At 34.0% G+C, this 20,419-nt stretch overlaps 2 protein-coding genes and 2 long non-coding RNA genes across 4 annotated transcripts; all 4 read left to right on the top strand.

The window, feature by feature from the left end:
- Nucleotides 1-976: 976 nt before the first annotated feature.
- LOC120252167 lies at nucleotides 977-5,785 on the top strand. The gene is made up of 3 exons (XR_005533715.1): nucleotides 977-4,650; nucleotides 4,715-4,804; nucleotides 5,353-5,785. It is a non-coding gene; the product is annotated as an uncharacterized LOC120252167 (long non-coding RNA).
- Nucleotides 5,786-11,994: 6,209 nt separating this feature from the next.
- Nucleotides 11,995-13,600, top strand: LOC120256686 (temperature-induced lipocalin-1). The gene is given in 3 exon segments (XM_039264378.1): nucleotides 11,995-12,380; nucleotides 13,155-13,283; nucleotides 13,286-13,600. Coding segments are annotated over 3 exon segments (561 nt in total). The 5' UTR covers nucleotides 11,995-12,005; the 3' UTR covers nucleotides 13,343-13,600.
- An 85-nt stretch (nucleotides 13,601-13,685) lies between these two features.
- LOC120256695 lies at nucleotides 13,686-15,246 on the top strand. The gene is made up of 2 exons (XR_005535388.1): nucleotides 13,686-14,903; nucleotides 14,979-15,246. It is a non-coding gene; the product is annotated as an uncharacterized LOC120256695 (long non-coding RNA).
- Nucleotides 15,247-16,389: 1,143 nt separating this feature from the next.
- On the top strand, nucleotides 16,390-20,415 carry LOC120251489 (COP9 signalosome complex subunit 5-like). The gene is made up of 6 exons (XM_039260008.1): nucleotides 16,390-16,862; nucleotides 18,218-18,499; nucleotides 18,576-18,723; nucleotides 18,831-18,913; nucleotides 19,884-19,964; nucleotides 20,059-20,415. The coding sequence occupies exons 1-6, from the start codon at nucleotides 16,482-16,484 to the stop codon at nucleotides 20,155-20,157; spliced, it is 1,074 nt and encodes a 357-aa protein (XP_039115942.1). The 5' UTR covers nucleotides 16,390-16,481; the 3' UTR covers nucleotides 20,158-20,415.
- Nucleotides 20,416-20,419: the final 4 nt, after the last annotated feature.

A 20,419-nucleotide genomic window follows, 5' to 3' on the forward strand; every position in this document is an offset into this window, starting at 1 on the left:
TATTATAACATTTTAGATAAGATATGATTTTTTTTCATTATATCCCTTTAATCTAATAAAATCACCCAAAAAAATTATTTTTTAAAAAAACTTTAAAATAAAGAAAATTTTCATGCCTTTTCTTTCTACACATTTTTTATATGAATATATATTTATCAAAAAAATTGGTTGGAGATGAGAACAATATTAAAATTAAGTTATTTTTTTTTCAAATATTAAGATGGAGAAGTAATTTATATTTATTTAAAATAATTAAGTCTGATTTAATTAATATTAATAAAAAATAAAATATTTTAACATTAAAATTTAAGCTTTTTTTTTAACAATAAACACATTTATTATTAAACAATTTTAGTATTGAGATAAAAATGTTATGAATTTTAATATATTTATCCCTTTTAAGTTAGAAATATAAAAATAATATTCCTTCCGGTCCATTTTTATTTATCTATTTTTATTAATAAAATCGGTTGAAATTAATTGATAATCTAAATTTTATAAAAAAACATTGTATTAAATTACCCTTATTTAAAATATATTTTGAAAAATATATATTTGAATATAATTTACTGCAAGTTGTAGAGATAGATTATATATAAAAAGTAAATTTGAAAAAACAATATTTAATATTTTATAAAATTTAACATAATTTATTTATTAAATTATTCAAACTGGACTAGGTCAAATTGAGCTAAAATTTGTATGATGTAAACGAAGCCAAAAATTTAATTGGGCCTACGTATTTAAGTCCAGCCCGGCTCATTGAACTATTTTTGTTAAGCTCAAATTCTATAGTTTTTGTGTTGGAAGCCCAAATTTAATTGGGCCTACGCATTTAAGTCCAGCCCGGCTCATTGAACTATTTTGTTAAAGCTCAAATTCTATAGTTTTTGTGTTGGATTTGGACTATTGGAATCCAGGATCACTCAACTCATCGCTAGACCTAAGCACGAGTGCTACTCAATAAATACCAAGCTAATGGTGCCACTAACAATTGTCCATTTGTGAGTGAGGATTTTGAAAAGAGGAGAAGAGAATTCGAGGCGCTGCGGAAAAGGGTTGGTAGTCCCAAAGCTCTGCCCTCGTTTCCTTCGCCGCTCTCTCTTCTCTTCAAGCTCTGTGATTCCTCTTCATCTCATGGCGCCGCCACCTTCTTCTCTTTCTCTTCACATTCCCAATCTTGTTGCTGTTGTTGTTGTTGTTGTTGTTGTTGCTGTTGCTTCTCTTTCTCTTGTCTCGCTTTGGAGGCAATGACGATGCCCTAATCACCTTCCAATGCGAAGGTGTGTGTGATGTCTCCATCAGTTGATGGATTCCTCTTCTTTCCTGCTCCTCTCTTCTCTCTCTATGCAGCGATGGTGTAGTGGCTCGGATGGCTTGCTCTTCAGCAGGCAACCGCTGCTACCGTTCTCGTAGAGGGAGGGGTTGGTGTGGTGTGGGAGAAGAGGAGGGGTCTTGGTGATATCATGGATTAATGGCGAATCTGAGCCTCTTCTCTGTGATTCTATAAGGTTGCTCAAGCTCGGCTCATTCAGAGCCCTAACTATTTCTCTGCTTAACTACTACTAGTACTACTGCCAATGATGATGATGCTGCTGCTGCTGCTGCTGATGATGATACTTATTAATCGCAATGCTGCGCTCTTGTGTTCGCTTGGCTGTGATGATTTGCCCTAGAAGAGTCTCGACATCGAGTGGCGTGGCAGCTACTGCTGCAGTCCTTGATTCAGTTGTTTATCTCTGATAAAAAAAAAGGTCAGATCTGAGCCTCCTCCTCCTCCTCCTCCTCCTCTTCCTCTCCCTCTCTCTCTCTCTCTCTCTATATATATATATATATATATACATATGATAAATGTGGGGCGAGCCACGAGCCTCAACCATGAAGTTGGGAGGGGCTTGAACTCGCGACCTTTGAACTCTTTGCTGCTACTGCTACTACTAGCATGATGAAGATGACGGTGATGATAACGATGATGTTGCCATTATAAATGCCAATGCTGCACTCTTTCTTTTGCGTGGCTGTGATGATTTGACATAGAAGAGTCTCAAGATCGAGTGGCGTGGCAGCCACTGCTGCAGCCCTTGATTCAGTGTTTATCTCTGAGCCTCTTGCTTCTTGGTTCCTCTAAAAATGATGAAGGAAAAGAAAGGAAGGCAATGCTATCAAAATAAATAAATAAATAAATAAAAAAATCATCCAAGGTGAGCACTATGGCTAGCTGTGATGATTTGACCTCAAAGTGTATTAGGTTTAAATGGCGGGGCAGCTTAAGGTGAGGGGTGATTCTCCATGCCGCTTCTGCAGCCATCCCTAATTCTTGTTTCGGCATTTTGCTTGATTCAAGGTCAGATCTGAGCTTGACATATTGCCTTCTCCTTGTCATGCTTCCACTGCTTCTTTTATTGTCTCTCTGTCTGTCTGTGTGTATGTGTGTGTGTATATATATATATATATGTTTGTATGACATCTCTATCCTTGAGTTGTCTTCTTTGTTGCTTTCTTATCTCTTTGTAGCAATGGTGAAGCAGTTTGGATGGTCTGCTTCTCTGCAGGAAACCACTGCTCCTGTTCTTCTGGAGATAATTGGGGCCAAAGAAGAGGGCTCTTGGTGGTAGGATGGATTAATGGTGCTCACATGCACCTCGTTTGCAGCCTTTCTGGTGGTGGTCATGTTGGTGGTGGTGTTGGTGATGAGGCTTAGTTCTCTTGCAATGGCAATGTTGTTAGCCATGTCTCAATGAGGCTATGATGATTGCCCAAATGGCCTTACAAGAGTCTCTAGATCAAGTGGCGTGGCAGCTATTGCTGCAGTCCTTGATTTAGTGTTCATCTCTGATAGAAAGGGTTACATCTGAGCCTCTTGTTTCTTGTTTCGTTTGAACAAAATGAAGCAAAAGAATAGAGACAATATTGTTGACAACAAGAACAAGAGCAACAAGGATAATAATAATAATGATAATAATAATAAGTCAAATGAGGTCAGCATTAGATTTCAGGCCAGAAGAAGGTTTGCTTATCTGCAAGCCCTATAAGTTTTCCTAGTTTATGACTTCATTTTCTGAGGTTGTGATGATTTGTCCTCAAGTTTCGGGTTTAAAATGGCGTGGCAGCCCTGGTGACCTGCAAATCCACAGGTCACCACTGCAGCCATCTTTGATTCTGGTTCTTGAATTGTGTTTGATGAAAAGGACTGAATCTGAACCTCTCTCTAGTCCCTCTCATAAGGAACTGATTGCAACCAAAGCTAAAAAAGGTAGCCAACGACCTTCGGGTCTATTGGTATACGGGTCGCCGATAGAGGTCTCACCACTCGTCGATTCTTGGCTGAGGGCACATTTCTGGGAGTTATGAATAGTGATTGTGTATGGGTGGTTCCAGCGCCCACGTGTGTTCGGCCCCGTCCTCACTTATTCCACCGAGGCTTGTGCACATCCCTGGGTCTCTAGTGAGTTCTCCCCGCTCCTCTTTCAAAAAGCGCTAAAAAAGGCATCGAATGATGACAAATGATATTGTAAAGGAAGAGAATTAACACTCCCATCCCTAATTAGAGGTTGAGGGTTTGAGGAGGGTTGTCCATGTCGCTCACAAACGAAACAATGAGGAAGGGAAGGGGAAGTATTTTCTATTGCCTGGTTGCATGAAGGGAACAAGATGCGTCTTCAAATGAATAAATAATGATTGGAGTCTACGTTTTTACTAGATGACAACAATAACACAATAAAGACTACATGATTCAATCTTAAACATAAAGCTTTATAAGGGTATGTAGGCAAAACATAAATTTTATCTGGTTTATATATATATAGATAGATAGATATATGCAAGTAAACCACTTTAGTGGTTTGCATAGTCCAATATGTAAAGGCACCGTGTATGTTTATAATGTCGACTCAGGTGAAAATAACAATTCAAAGCTGGTGCATGCATTTCATTCCATCCATTTCATTTTTCCAAACATGACTTTTGTGTTCCTTCATCTTCATCTTATTTCTTGTCTCCATTTATGGTGTGAAGGGGCTGTGATGATTCCCCTGAAACCAACTTTGTGTTGGATTGAAGGAAAAGAGAAAGTCCATGGCTTTTTTACTTGTCACCCCTGAAAAATAGTGAACTTACCAAACACCCCCTTAATCTGTAGAAATATGAAAAACCTGAAATTGGAATGGAGATGGATGGCGAGGCACATGAAGGCTGGCTAGAGTTTGCTGGCTACCATCTGCAGCCATTATCATCTTATTGGTAGCAGGGTGAAACTGAGCCTCTTTTTCATTTTCTGGTATGAGTTCTGCATTAACCTAATAAGTAATGGTTATGAAAAGTTTGATACTGCCTCTATCATTTTAGGAGGCAACAACACTATAGTTCTCTGATTTAGGCAACTGATTATCTTAGTCTTTCTGAAGTTTTCTCCTCCAGAGTATGTTGTTTAATTGGCATCTCAGTCAGTGTAGTTTGGCATTGTGCTGTCTGCATTGCATTGCCATAAAAGTCCACATAGGGTGGGGTTCCAAAATTGTTGCTATTGAGACTGCGAACAAGTTTGCCATGTTCTTTTTCAAGATTGCAGTTGGAGATGGGATCAATCAAAGTGGTTATATTTAGTAGAAAGAGCTAAATGAAGACTTGCCCAAATTTGTGATAACAGCTATGGTAAGTTTTTCATTGGATTTATTTCTGATGCTATGGTAATAACTTTATTCTGTTTGGTCTTCAGGCATACCAAGAGGATCTGTGGCTTAGCACAGTTTTGGCTGTTGTTTCAGCACATGAGATAACATTCAGGCAAGCCTAAAGAAAATCTCAAGTTCGGTGCATTCTTATAACTGATTTCTTGTAATTTTCACTACCAACTGTGAAGCATCATGGTTTGTCTAGCGTAACTATTTTCAAAACCCTAAGTATTTGAAAGTCATCTTGCTAGATTGTTAAGCATTCAGTATAGCTTCATGGATAATTTTACTTGTATCAAGAGAGCCATTGAAGTGACTCTTTTGTTGTGGCATTTAAGTGAAAATTGTGCATGGAGAAAGTGATCAGCATGTTTGCTTCTATCATTTACTGGTTCTTTCTGGTGTTGTTTAGGGATATGTGGTATAATTATTAGATCATTGATCATGCCTCGACCAAGAACTACATGTTTTTATGATTTGTTGCACTGATATTTTAACGAACTTGCAAATATGATATTTAATCATTGAGTCCATAATTTAATAAAAAGTGTTGCCTTTGTCAACCATGTACTATATTTATATTGGAGCTAGCTAATAATCGATTATGGGTCCATATGTGGAATATAACTTGAGGCTTAATGTTTAATATATTGTATTATCTTGTTGTCTCCTTTTTTTTTAGGGGAAATCACTGCTGTTTAACATAGGTGGGGGTTCAAGTGACGTTTTATCTTAGTGACCGTGTGAGATTGTGCTTGATCAAGTGATTGGTCAATAATATATACCAAGAAGTGATGCAATCTCAAATCAGTGTTATTATTCACATGATTTTTGTCTAAATGTTTTTTGTTTTTCTCAGGGCAATTTTATGCTGCAAATGGCAGGCAGTGCTTCAGACACCCTTCCATGTTTGAAGAATTTTACCTTGATGCTTGATATCTTAATTTTGATGTCTGGGTTTGGGATCCAGGTTTTCCTGTACTTTGTTATGCTGGTCTATCTCTCAATTACAGGTTGATTAAATGGTCACTGATGGCTTTGTTTTTATCTCAGCATGTTTTTGTTTTTGAAATGAACTATTAATCTGACTCAATCCATTCTCATTCTCATTATTATTGCTAGTGCTGTTACTGCTTTTGCTTCTCTTCTTTCATGTTGCTTGCTAGTGCTGTTGCTGCTTTTGCTTCTCTTCTTTCATGTTGCTTTGGAGGCAATGACAATTGCCCTTTGCTGCACTTATTTGCTGTGATTTGCCCCAGAAAATTTAGTAGAATTTGATGTTAAACACATTACATTTTCATGGACAACAATAAACATTACATTTCACTCATTTCACAATATCTAAAATGGTAAAGAATACCAAATCAACAAGAAAAAACAACAAAATCCAATCTTTATACTAAAGCCACAAACAAACACAGATAACAAGAACGGAAAACAAGAAAGATCAGTGTTGCTTGAAATTGAAGTTCATGAAAGAGAGACGTAATTGAAAGCTAGACAAGAAAAATTATGTTACATTTTACATGAACAAGAACAGGATGGAAAGAAATCGAAAAGTACGACAAATTTCTCATAGAAACAAAGTTTAATTTATTTTAATAATACATTTAAATTCTACAGAAAAGAAAAAAAAAAAGAAAAAAGAAAAAAAGAAGGGTACTAGAGATGACGCGAGACCCTTCTCCCCTCAGTAGCAGCATCACCTCAAGGACATGTTAACAGTTGAAAATGTCTACACAAGCAAACAAGAAAACCAAAATGTTATCTCAAGAAGCTTGATAAGCAAAACCATGGCTTCATAGAAATAAATAAAATATGAATGAATTATATAATTACAAGAATTATAATTCTAAAAATATGAATACTAAGGATTCAATTAATTTCAAAAATTATAAAAATTCTATGACTCAATGTAAAATATGGGTAATTTACTATTTACCATTAGTTTCCAGCATCATAATCATCAATATCAACTATATCAGTATCATCAGCAGCATCATCATTTTTGGGTCTCCCCAACATCTCCATAGCATCAGGTAGCCATCAATGCTTCTCCAATGAATGTTAGAGTTTATATTGCAAATTCATGCTTAAGAGGGAATGGGAATGGGAATAGGAATGTGAATGTTAATGTGGGAAGAAAAATAAAAAGTTGTATTGTGAGGAGACTTTATTAGTGAAGGAAAAAAGAAAAGGTAAAAGAAATATGATCAATACATATAAACTAAATGATATTCATATAGAAAATATGAGTAATGTTTAATAATAAAGAAATTTTTATTTATAAAATATTTTGAATATCAATTTTGCATTTTAATTATTATAATTAATTATTTTAAAATAAAAAATTTTATTTAATTGAATCTCCACAAAAGTAAAAGTGTTATTTTACTTTAACCATTATAATTAAAATTTTAAATTTAGTAATTAATATTAATAAATATTAATAATTTTTATTTATTATAATAACTTATTTAAATAAATTATTTTTGTAATTAAATATTTATTTGATGTAAAATGTGCATTTTATAACCATTCACATTCATTCCCTGCTTTTTGAGGGAGATGAGTATGTTTGATGATGGGAATGAGATTCCCGGGACTTGTTACCTTCTAATACATACCTAAAAGTAGGAATATATCAGCGTAAATGATTTCCCCATCCAAATACCCTTTAAAAGAATCAACATTAAAATAGAAAATTCAAGAAAAAAATCACTTGCAATATACGGTGAACATTGCCCTAACTTTAATTTACTAATTCTGTAAACATAAATTATTTAACTATGAAGGATGACTTCTCACAACAGAGCCTAAGAATTTCCACAAATCCAAATGCTCACTTTGTTCAACAAATGTGGTGGAAGATAATGTTTTGGGGAAAAAAAAATGGTGTAATAATAATTAGGAAAAAAACGAATAATGCAAATTATCATTTATTCAAGTGAACTTTATTTATGGGATGAGGTTGAGTTCTTTTCTGATGGTGCGACAGACTGATGTGAGATATTTAAGAAGTTTAAGTTTAGGTCACTCGAATTTTTAACGAATAGATAAAACTCAAATGAGAAATAGAATTTTTAGGAATTGGCTGAAAAAAAAAACCTTAATTGAAATTTTTTGAATGTGAAAAAAAGACAAGAGAAAAAAATTAAAGAAAACTGCAAGTTGAACCAAGCAAAGATACAAATCTTCAGTCACTAGTCTGTTTGGCCCCCTTTTTCCTTCTTTTCTCTATTTATATTTGGTTCTCATTCCTCAAACTATCTCTAGTCTTTACTACATAACACTTGTCTTTAACCATTGTTGCATACATTTCGGAACACTAAAATATATATAGAACTTATTAGATTTGTTTAGTTGCTTTCCATACTAATATGGATGGATTTTTTTTTTCTCCATTATAAGACACATTCTCAAGAGGATCCACCTTGGACGGTGTGGAAGAGTCTTCAATCATTACAAGAAATTCAAGAACAGGTTCACGAAATGTACTTTGATGAAGCTATGTTGGCTCGTTTTTAAAAGGCCCTCGAGTTAAATGTCCAAAATGATTCTAAAGCATTTAAGGAAGCTAAGCTACTGATGATGATGATAATAATAACCAGATTTATCTTTTTATCAATATTAGTTTTCTCAAATTTCTGCAAGATAGATGCAGAGGTCTTGGCGATCATGACCATTTATCAAGTCCTAATTAATCATTCCCCTAGAGTTTATGATCTTGGTTTTTTTTTTTTACTTGTGTCACACCATAAGAAGTTTCAGAGAGCTTATCTTTCCCATCCCAACAAGGATCTGTCAAAGTTTTAGGCCTCCCTATTTTCTCGAAGCATTTTGAAAGTTTGTCAATGGATATCGATTAATGGTTTCAAGACATTGAACATTTTAAAGATGCACTACGCAATTTCATTATTAAACGGAATTTTTTTAACTTATAAGTTTATGCTTAGTATATAACATTTCCATTTAATGTTATAGGTTTCTGTCTATAATTTAGTGTTTTTGAATGCTATCACCTTTTTCTATTTGGCTTCATTTGTTCCATCCTCACTTTGATACCTACATCAACATGGATTCATTTTTGAAGAGCATATCCTTTAACTATGTTATGTTTCCATCCTAGCAAAGATTTGTCGAAGTTTTGGCCATCTCTATTTCATCGGAGCATTCTGAAAGTGTGTTGTTGAAAGTCAATAAATAATGATTCCTAGATATTGAACATTTGTAAGATATACCATGTAATTTTGGTAACAAACAAAAATTTTAAATTTACCTTCATAAAAGATGATATTCAAAGGATAACTGAATTGTATAGAGCCTTTTTACTTATTAAATTATCTATCCACATATTATATTAGATATTCACTTAATATAACAGGTTTCTATGTATTATACAAAGTTTCCCTTTAATATAGTGGTTTTTTTTCTTATTAACTGCAATTTTTGCTTAATATATTATGGTTATCTTAAATATTTGTTGTTCTCATTTAGTACCTACATTTTTCATTTATAATAAGTTCAAGCTCATTAAATATTGTGTAACCATTGCTAACATTCTCTTCTATGGAAAACTTACCGATATCCAGACATACATAAGAAGATTAAGGAAATACCTCTATTTTGCTCTCTCCAAACTCGATTACATGGCAGTTATTGAAGAGTTTTCATTGCATGCTTTCTCCAAGCTCTATTACATGGTAGTTAAAGTTTTAATCAATTTTATATCTTCTTTCAACTATTTTTCTTTAAATTCTATAATTTTAAAAATATTCCTTTTCTTTTCCAAAGCTTAAATATACAAGGGTTTAATATTTTTTATATTTGTAATCTTTTAATTCTTATTCTTTAGGTTTTACTTGTAAATAACAACTACATAATATACATAAACATGAATAGATGAACTTATAAATGAATTTAAAATCAACCATAACATAAATCTTCTTTTCATTCACCGGATAATTTTCAATTAAAAAAAAAAAACCCCAAACAACATAAAACAATGAACCCTAAATATTTTGGGAATAAGGTTTCACTAAAAGACAAACACAAAGTAAATAAAAACCCCGGTTTGGTCATTGCCCATCCGTGTAGCCTTTTATACCTTGTAGTTTGTGGTTCATCTCTAGCATCTTCATGGCAGTTCCCTCTCACCGATGTAGTTCACAATCAAATGATAATAATATAAAGCCTTTTTTGGGGAATAAGAAGATCTAACAAACATAAAAGATTAAATGCAAGATTCAAGAAATAAAAAAATATAAAATAAAATCATGAAACTAATAAGAGAGAATGTCTTCAAAGGTGAAACTTCAGGTGGATTGAAAGATGATGGTATGCTTGTTTAAAAAAAAATGAAGAAGAGTTTCTTAGGCCACAAACCATTTTTATCAATTAAGTATTTTTTAGAGAATGGTAACTAATCTGATTGTGAATGTGGGTCTTAAAATTAAAATACAAAATGTTTAAAGTGTTTATTTTATGAGGGGCATTATTGTTAATTTTGAACAAAATTAACTCTATTAGTGGATGGAAGAGTTGAAAAGTTACTTAAGAGAAAAAAAGTAGAGTTTTTTATTTTTTTTATTATTTTTTTAATACTCAAAGTTGAATAGACTATGTGTGGATTAGGGGTGAGCAAAACCGGGTACCCGACCCGGTTTTTAAAACCGGATCGGGTACCCGATTTTTCGGATCGGCAAAAGCTGACCAGATCTCGATCTGGCTTAAACCGGATACTAAAAAATCGGGTACCCGGTTTAAACCGGATCGGATATCGGATATCCGGATCCAAATTAAGTTTCATCTACTCCATGGATTTTTTTTTTTTTATATAACAACAACAATATTCATAAAAAAACAAATATGGAAAACTCAGAACTTTATAAAGAGAATTAAAACCTTACATTATTCTCCCCACAAAAAAATTCAAAAAAATAATAAAAAGTTTCACCGATCTTAGACATAAAGATTTGAAATTTTTTTCCTTTTACTTTTAGCCCTATAAGAGTTTAAATTTATTAATATGTGTATATATATAATAATGTAACTATATAAGTAATTCTTTAAGTATTTAAACAAGGGATTTTAATTTTTTTTTAAAACCGGATATCGGATCGGATTCGGATTTTTTTGCTCACCCCTAGCGAAGAATTCCCGAAACCGACTCAGCGTGGACCACATGCTTTCTTTGAACGGGTCGTTGCGAACTCATTTTAACACGTGGCCTCAAGATAGCCGATTTTGGGAGTATTTTACCAAGACAACCCTGAAAAATTTCATAATTATAAATTACAAAGGTTCTAGATTTTTCATCTGCGTACATGATTACAAATCCACGCAAACATCCGAGAAAGTTCCATAATTTCAACTGAAAAAAACACATTCAACTTACACCGGACTTTTTTTCATATATCTATTAGGTTCAAATTGGTTCATATATTTTTTTATTTTTAATTGTATTCATTTTATTGTTTAAATCTTTTAATTGTCTTTTTTTAAAAAAACTTAAAAAAATTTAGATTTTTTTTGAAAAAAATTAGAAAAATTAAATCGAAAAATTTCTCACTCGACAAATTTGGAAATTTTATGCCAGATTTTTTGTTGACTGGTCGAAATGTTTATTCAACGGATGGAAATTTTTTTCTGTCAACTTTTGCCACACCCTCTAATGAGTCCTGGCACCGCCACTGCTACTAGACTAAACATCCTTTAGTAAAATTAAAAAGATAAATAAATAATTCATATAGGATGTTTAGTCTAGTAAAAAATAAATAATAAGCGGCAAACAATAAAAAATAAAAAATAGCCCAATCGTATAATACCAAAATGTAAAGAATGAGATTATGGGTTTAAATCCCTCTCCGAACAGTACTGTTCATCATGTGCATTTGGGCTCAAATACTGCTTGGTATTTTTTATATTCATAAAAAAAGACGCTTGTCACCTATTATTCAAAAAAAAAAAACTTTCGAGTTGATCATATATTCACACTAATTCAAACCTTTAAAGAAAATTAGCAAAAAAAGAAATCCATTTCTTTAATTATAATATTTTTTTTTTAAAAAAAATCAATATATTCTAACCTGTTCCTTCCAAGAAACTTCAAGATTCACACATCAATCTTCTGCTTAAATCCGGCAAACTTGCTCATCAAGTAACCCAGCCCATTTAGTCCATTTCCCCAAAAACCCGTTTCTCCAATCAGATGATTCTAGAACCTCCTTTCCAAATCCTGGCGGTTAGAAACTGGCCACGTCATCATCCATTGTTATCCTCTTTATAAACTCACACCTCCTTCACAAAGACATTATTAATCCAAAAAGCTCGGCAATGGCGAAGACGACGACGATGTCGGTGGTGAAGAACCTGGACATCAAGCGCTACATGGGACGGTGGTACGAGATCGCATCATTCCCCTCCTTCTTCCAGCCGCGCAACGGCGAGAACACTAGGGCGACGTACACGCTGAACGAAGACGGGACGGTGCATGTGCTTAACGAGACGTGGAGCAACGGCAAGCGGGATTATATCGAGGGCACGGCGTACAAGGCCGATCCGGCCAGCGATGAGGCGAAACTCAAGGTCAAGTTCTATGTGCCGCCGTTCTTGCCGATAATCCCTGTTACTGGGGATTACTGGGTGTTGTTCATTGATGAGGATTATGAGTACGCGGTCATTGGGCAGCCCTCTAGGAAATATCTCTGGGTATCATTTCATCTCTTCCTCTTTCTCTATCTCTTTTTCTTTGTGTTTCTATCTTTGAATTTAGGGTTTCTGTTGTTTGATTTACCGCATTTCAGCCTTTTGAATGAGAAATTTGGGTAATTTTTCTAAAACTCTCTTTTTTATGTTTTTTTTTTCTGTTTAGATTATAGTTTCTTTTTTTCAAATACAAGATAACAAATCACTAGTTTATTCCTTGATTTTTTTTTCTTTTTTTTGGAATTTTTTATTGTTGATTCACTGGTTGTGATTGGGGTATGAGTTTTTTTTTATTTTTTATTTTTAAAGTCAAGTTATTTAAGGTTTTTTTTCTTAAATTAAAGTTTAGGTTTTTTTTTGAATTTTTAATTGTCACCCATAAAACATGGGAGTTTCTTCCTTTTCAAATATTATTTATCATATTTTAAATATTTTTTGAATTAGCTGTTACCTTTTGACCTTTGGCTTGAACAATTTGGAGGTTCCTTATTCATATATATATATATACATATATGAATGAAAATTAATTAATCAAATATTTTTATTTATTATAAAAATTATTAGAATTAATAAATACTTGTTATTACTTAAAAAATAAAAATCTAAATTAAATATTTCTTTTAAACTATTCGCTTTTTATATGGTATGCAACTAAAACAAAAAAAACAAAAGAAACTTAAAACTCACACACACACATATATATTTTAATTGTTGTGAATGATGAATTGGACAACATCATATACATATGATGTTGTTTATGGGTTAATGAAATTGCAGATACTAAGTAGAAAAACTCACATAGATGAAGAGTTGTACAATCAGTTGGTAGAGAAAGCTAAGGAAGAAGGCTATGATGTGAGCAAGCTTCACAAGACTCCACAAGCTGATCCTCCACCAGAGTCTGGGCACTTGCCCCAAATGACACCAATGGCATTTGGTGGATCAAATCCCTCTTTGGAAAGTAAAACATATTCCCCTCTTTATTATTATTATTATTATTATTTTTGCTATTATTATATTGCTTGCATATTTGGGGAATAGTAAATAAACTTAAACATTTGGATGATCAGTGATTTCATGCATTAGTGTTTGTAGTTTGTAGTGTTTTTATTTGGGTAAAATGTGTATTTTGTTGGAGGATCTTATGTTGATGTTATGGAAAACTTTTATGTATATAGCATATGTATGCAAATTGAGTTTTTATTTTGATTGTTTTGTTTGAATTGAGATTTTGTTGCCACTTCTGTTAATTTACTAGAACAACAAATTTGTTAATTTTGTTTTGCTTGATTGATTTTTGAATTTTTTTGATTTTTTTAAAAAAATCAATTTGTCTGAGGCCAATATTGACAGAATTAAGCTTGGCTGTATTGAATACATCATTATTGATAAAATATATATAAAAAAAGACTTCTTCAAAAATCTATAAGCAAAGATACAAACACCCTCGCTTAGATCATTATTCATAATGTCAGTTTTTCATTGTTCATCTGATATATATTTTTTTTCAAATACCAATGTCAGTTTAGTTGTCTTGCAATTTGCAACCTTTCATAAAAAAATTAGGAAATGCAGAACTAGATATTTCTACTAAAAGATGATATGTACCAAACGTATCTTTTCAAATATTAAATTTATTTTATAAAGGCCAAATATATGTGTATATATATATATTTGAAATTTTAAAAGTTGATGTGGTATTTCGCTTAAAATATGTGTATTACTAAATTGATATATTTTAAAAAGTAGAGTGACTGTTTGGAGTATTACTCCTTTAATAAATCATATTTTACTGTTTTTATTCTATCTTCCAAAACATTCTAACATGTCAACAAACACACAAAATAAACATATTAAATAGACTATTTAAAAGAGTTTTTCCGGCGATTTGCGACAGCTTGAGAGAAGAGAGAGTGTGCGGTGAAGACTTGGAATTTGGAAAAGACAAGAAAGAATAGAAGTGTGGCGATGGTAGACCCTAAGATTTAAGTTTTTCTTATATTGTCCATTTTATTTATTTTTATTTAAATTTTTAAATATAAATTAGAAGTGGGCTGCAAGCTGGCTGGCCCCAATATGCAACTTGTCCCACTCACCTACGGTCCACCTCGGATGATTCGTTGAGGCCTGTCTCCAAATGGGCCTATGAAAAGTCAGCTCAATCCATTTATTTTAATTGACCGGGTGGGTCAGCTCGATGAACTAAACCTGAATTGACATCTCTATTTGCCAGTGATGAAGTGGAAGAAAAACTTGAAACAACTGATTAATGCACCATGATAGTAGTTTCCAATTGTTTGTGGGTGATGGAGTAGAAGAAGAATTTGTATTGGCTGATCAATGTATCACCAGTGATGATGATGACTGATGAGGATGATGACAGTTTTCAATTATTTGCTGGCGATGGAGTGCAAGAAGAATATGAATCTGGTGATCAATGTATCGACAGTGTTGATAATGGTAGTAGCTTTCAATTATTTGCTGCTGCTGCTGATGGAGTAGAAGAACTTGAATCTGCTGATCAATGTATCATCGGTGATGATGATAGTACTTTTCACCTGTTTGATGAATATATACAAATAATCATGACATTGTTTTTAGGAAGAGGAACAGGGGCAAACCCACTAGAGATCCAGGGATGTGTACATGCCTCGGTAGAATAAGTGGGGACGGAACAGTGCTCATGTGGGCGCTAGAACCATCCATACACAACCACTATTTACAATTCCCAGAAATGTGTCCTCAGCCGAGAATCAAATTTCTCACTCATTCGGTGAAAATTTTATCGGTGACCCGTGCACCAATAAACCCGAAGGTCGTTGGCAATAATGATGACATTGTTGGTGGCTTTCATCTATTTGATGGAGTTGAAATGTAATCAATGTGACATTGACTGTGATTATGCTATTCGAGTTTTGGAGATAATTAAATCAAAGAATCTGAACTGTGGATCAAATTATCAAAATTGACAGTGAAACTGTGAAAGAACCTGAATCTGCTGATGCTGAAGTTGCTTGTGATTTTGAAGTTTTTGGTTGATGATCATTGTTTGAAATTTTTTTTTTCTAAGACGATCAAATAATAAGAGTCCAAGCCTACAGAAAAGATGCTAAAAAACAGTAGCCTCATAACTTTTAACTAGCAGATTTTATTGTAAATAATTTATCCATTCAATCTGTATTTCCTAGTATCAGTTATTGATTTTTAATATAAATAACAGAAATATTGGTTAAGGTTTATATTTAATTTTAAAATAAAAATTAATAGTGTTTATGCTACAAAATGAACTCTTTTACGGAGGTGATAATGGGATGGAAAATCTCCAATCCCTGTGGAGACCCTTATCTGACGGACAGGGTGTCAATTCATCCCCATTTTCTAATGGGGGCATGAGTGGAGAATGCCCTTCTCGCCACGCGGGGATTCCCAATAATTTTTTCCCAACATTAAAACAATCCAAAGCCCTAAATAAAAATAACATTAATTTTAGATTGTATTGTACACTTTATAAGTTCTAAATTTTATGTTTTGCTCTATATTGAAAATTATTTGGAGTTATATATATATATATATATATATATATATATATAGTTTTTATATATTGGTTTGACAAGTTTATTTGAGCTCTATATATGTTGAGTAGTTTTTATATTTTTCATATATGTATCTATGTTGAGCAGTTCTTGTATTTTTCATAAATGGATGGTATTAAATTTATTTTTTAAAAATTTAAATTTTATAAGTAAAGTACTAATATGCAAATAAAGAATTCCTGTGAGGATCTTCATGGGACAAGGATGGGGAAGTAATTTTCACTATTTGGGAACGGGGGCAGGGAGGGGCCTTATCAGCCCTACTCTTTTTAAGAGATGTGAAGTAGGAGAATAAGTGTATGTTTTAAATTTATTTAATCCCGGGGTCTATCTGCTTTTATTTAAAGTTAATTACATTTTCGTAAATACCTTAAATTTGAGGGTTGTGATTGCAAAATGTCGTCCCCAAAACTGAGTATGAAGCTCTGATCTCCACTTCTCGCCGACTCTATAAAGCCCCCTCGCACTGCGATTGTTCCAAAGCTCGGAAGGAGAAGCTCGGGGATCGGCCATGGACGCGACGATGGCGCGGCAAACGTGGGAATTGGAGAACAACATCACGGCAACGTCGGAGGCCGGGGCTGACGCGGACGCGATCTACGCCTACGATGAGGCGGCGCAGGCGAAGGCGCAGCAGGAGAAACCATGGTCGCAGGATCCCAACTACTTCAAGAGGGTGAGGATTTCGGCACTGGCGCTGCTCAAGATGGTTGTCCATGCGCGCTCCGGCGGCACCATTGAGGTTATGGGCCTTATGCAGGGTAAGACTGATGGGGACGCCATTGTCGTCATGGATGCCTTCGCTCTTCCTGTTGAGGGAACTGAAACCCGCGTCAATGCTCAGGCGGATGCCTATGAGTACATGGTTGATTACTCTCAGACCAATAAGCAGGTTCAAACCCTAACCCTAACCCTTGTTCAGCTTTGAATTTGCAAAACCCTAATGTGAATCTCGTTGTTCGATCTTCTTGTTTCTTTTTCTCGTTTTTGATCTCAAGGTTAATGTTTTCCTCTTTGGTATTCGGAGAATGATTTGAAGGTATTCTCTGCAAAACTCTAATGCTTACTGCAGTGGAGTTATTTCGATTAGCCTACAGATCATTCTCCAATTAGCCGGGCATGGAAGCTCTAATACTAGGTTTTATTTCGATTTCCCTTAGTAGTTCTGTGCAAGTGTTAGAGAGCAGCACGCTGTGAGGTTGGGATGTGTGGATTGGATTGATCTCAAAAACCCTAGTTCATCTCATGACATTAGCTCATAGCCGTTAATTAGAAATGAACTGTATAAATGAGTTTCTTTTTTTTCTTTCTTCTGTTTCAACAATCAAAACCTTATATATATATATACATATATATCTTGTTTAGCAATCAGGCTTTTAATCCTTAATCCAATCTCATATAGTTTGTTATCAAGTTATCAATTTCATGGTCCTTGAGCCTAATCCTTGCAGTGGTGTGGTATGCCCTTGAGTCCATACCAGCTCATGTTCTTAATGGTATTTACTGACTTGTTGATTTGATAGAAACCTTAACTTTATGCTGTGTCTCTTTATATTTGCTGAAGAGAACCGTTAATGTCAATTGTCATTTATCCAAACATTAAATCCCTTACTATTGACCTTATGAAGCACAATGTGTAAAGCTAACAAAATTGTGAGGGTCTGGCAGTATTTATTACTCATACCAGCTAGAATCCCCTAATCATAAACTGGTTATTTAGTTATTGACCAAGGTAGCTTTAATGAACTCTTAAAAGGTTTTTGAGTTCATGGTTAACTGTCTTCATCAATTGACAAGATTTTATGCTGGGCAAGCTTGAGACTGGTTATTATTTTTTAATGATCATATTTGCTGACAGGACTAGTTTTTACCAGAGCATTTATACTTATTTGATTTCTGTTCCTGTGTGATGTGTTAGAAAGTTACTGGTGACTATTTTGTTAACCCTGCTTTGATCCAGGGTATTTACTATGTTGTTGCTTTTATTTTCTTTATTTCCTTCCTCTGTTGAGACATTACCAATTCTAGGACTATGCCTCAAGAATAATTACAATATCTGTACATTCATTTATGTTGAAAGGTTTGATATTTCTAATATAAGAACAGTAAATTTATATGTTTTCTTAATTTTGGTTATGTTACTTGGAACAAACATGCGCTCCATCTGTAAAGTTTGTCAAACGATTGTTTTATTCTGTATTTCAGGCATTCCTGCTTTGTTTATACTGACATTTATTTTGTCTATAGGCTGGTAGATTGGAGAATGTTGTTGGGTGGTACCATTCACACCCTGGGTACGGTTGCTGGCTTTCGGGCATTGATGTATCCACACAGATGCTTAACCAGCAGTATCAGGAACCATTCTTGGCAGTGGTTATTGATCCCACTAGAACTGTTTCAGCTGGGAAGGTGGAGATTGGAGCATTTAGAACATATCCAGAAGGATACAAACCACCAGATGAGCCTGTCTCAGAGTATCAAACTATCCCACTTAACAAGATTGAAGATTTTGGAGTTCACTGCAAGCAGGTTTATATGATTAACATGGCTTCTATCATAATGTGCAGATATGATTGTTTTTGTTATAACTGATAGTTTCTTGCAGTATTATTCACTGGACATAACTTACTTCAAGTCTTCCCTAGACTGCCACCTCTTGGACCTTTTGTGGAACAAGTACTGGGTAAACACACTTTCATCATCCCCTCTTCTAGCCAATAGAGATTATGTTGCGGGGCAGATTTCTGATCTGGGTTAGTTTGGTTTTCTTTTTTGGATGTTGATTGATTATTTTGAAGTCATTACTGTTCGAATTTGGAATTTAGTTGTGGTTTGTATAATCTATGTATTTGTCCTGCAGCTGAAAAACTGGAACAAGCAGAGAACCAACTAGCTCACACACGTTTAGGTTCTTTTCTTGTACCCTCACAGCGAAAGAAAGAGGTAAGCATGTCTTATCAGTAGTTTATAAAAGGTACTCTTTTCTTTATGCTATCTTGAATAGATGGTTTATTGATCATTGCTGAAACTGAGAAATTAGAGTGTAGAAGAGCACAAGAAGCTCATGCACACACATACCCACAAGATTTATCTTATCTAATAAATTTTACTATCTGTTTGCTCGATGCAATTTTGCATCGTATAATGCGCATTACATTTAATAAGACAACTTAATACATTATACTTGTAAATTTGCTCAAATCAATGTCTGTACTTGGACATGACGTGGCATAATGTTAAGAAACTGCCACTTCATTTTGTCATCTTCTTTTGGAATGTGAATTCATATCCATATTTGGAAGTCTGGAGTTAGTTTTACCCTAGTGACATTTTTCAAAACCCCTAACATGGCATGCCATCAATATATGGCAGATTATCAGGTCTTATCCTCCAACCATAGATGAGGGGAGGCATCCTTGAAAAATTGAATTGTCCACCCATTTTTCATTCCTTGTCCCGAAAGTCTGATTCCATGTTGATCCATGCATATTTTGTTTTTTGTTTTGTTTTTGTTTTGTTTTTGTTTATTTATTTATTTATTGTTCTTTAATGTTAAAGTACTAATATGTAGGTATATTCCAGTTTAATTTTGAAAAGGCACCAATTTTGCTTGCATTTCACCATACACTGTTTGATCTTTGACCATGTCACATACTGCCCAGATGCAAATTTCCATTGTTTTGAATACTCTTCATTTTCATCAATTTACCTTTTGACTTGTTGTATGCTTACCTGTCAGTCTTCAGCTCGAATCATATGGTTGATTTGAATGTATTCATGTGCTAACAGCTCAAATTTTTAAAGAACATTGCGTCATTGATTTTCTTTCAAAAGCAATTATTTGGACAGTCTACTTTTTGATAAACAAATTTATTTAAACTTTGATTGTTAATACTCCTTACATGTGGTAAAGCAAGAGGAATCCCAGTTGGCTAAGATAACTCGTGATAGCTCAAAAATTACAGTCGAGCAGGTCCACGGTCTCATGTCACAGGTGATTAAATGTTCATTCATCAATTAGCTTGGCTATTCATTTCACCATTGCTTATGTCTATATCTTCTTCCATTCACTGAACTTATAACAATAGGTAATCAAGGACATCCTCTTCAACTCCGTGAGGCATTCCAATGGAGCACGGCCAAGCCTCACAGATCCCTCTGGCCCTGAACCTATGGTTGAAAGTTGAAGCAGGTTGGTGCTTGGTAGCTGATTGGGGAAAGGATCTTTTGAATGATCTTTTGTTGTGAAGCACTGAGGGCCGCATCAACCTTGTTTCAGTTTGAATCCAAGTATTCATTTGAGTTAAATCCAGGGCACTTATTTCATTGTGGTGCTCCCTTGGAAATGTTTAGAATTTGCAGTCATGAAGTTATACTTTAACCATATGGTCAATCGGGATGTTTGTTTAAAGGAGAGAAAGTTGAATGCAGTATCAGTAGAGCCAGGGT

Source organism: Dioscorea cayenensis, chromosome 3, assembly GCF_009730915.1.
Source record: "Dioscorea cayenensis subsp. rotundata cultivar TDr96_F1 chromosome 3, TDr96_F1_v2_PseudoChromosome.rev07_lg8_w22 25.fasta, whole genome shotgun sequence".
Lineage (NCBI taxonomy): Eukaryota > Viridiplantae > Streptophyta > Magnoliopsida > Dioscoreales > Dioscoreaceae > Dioscorea > Dioscorea cayenensis.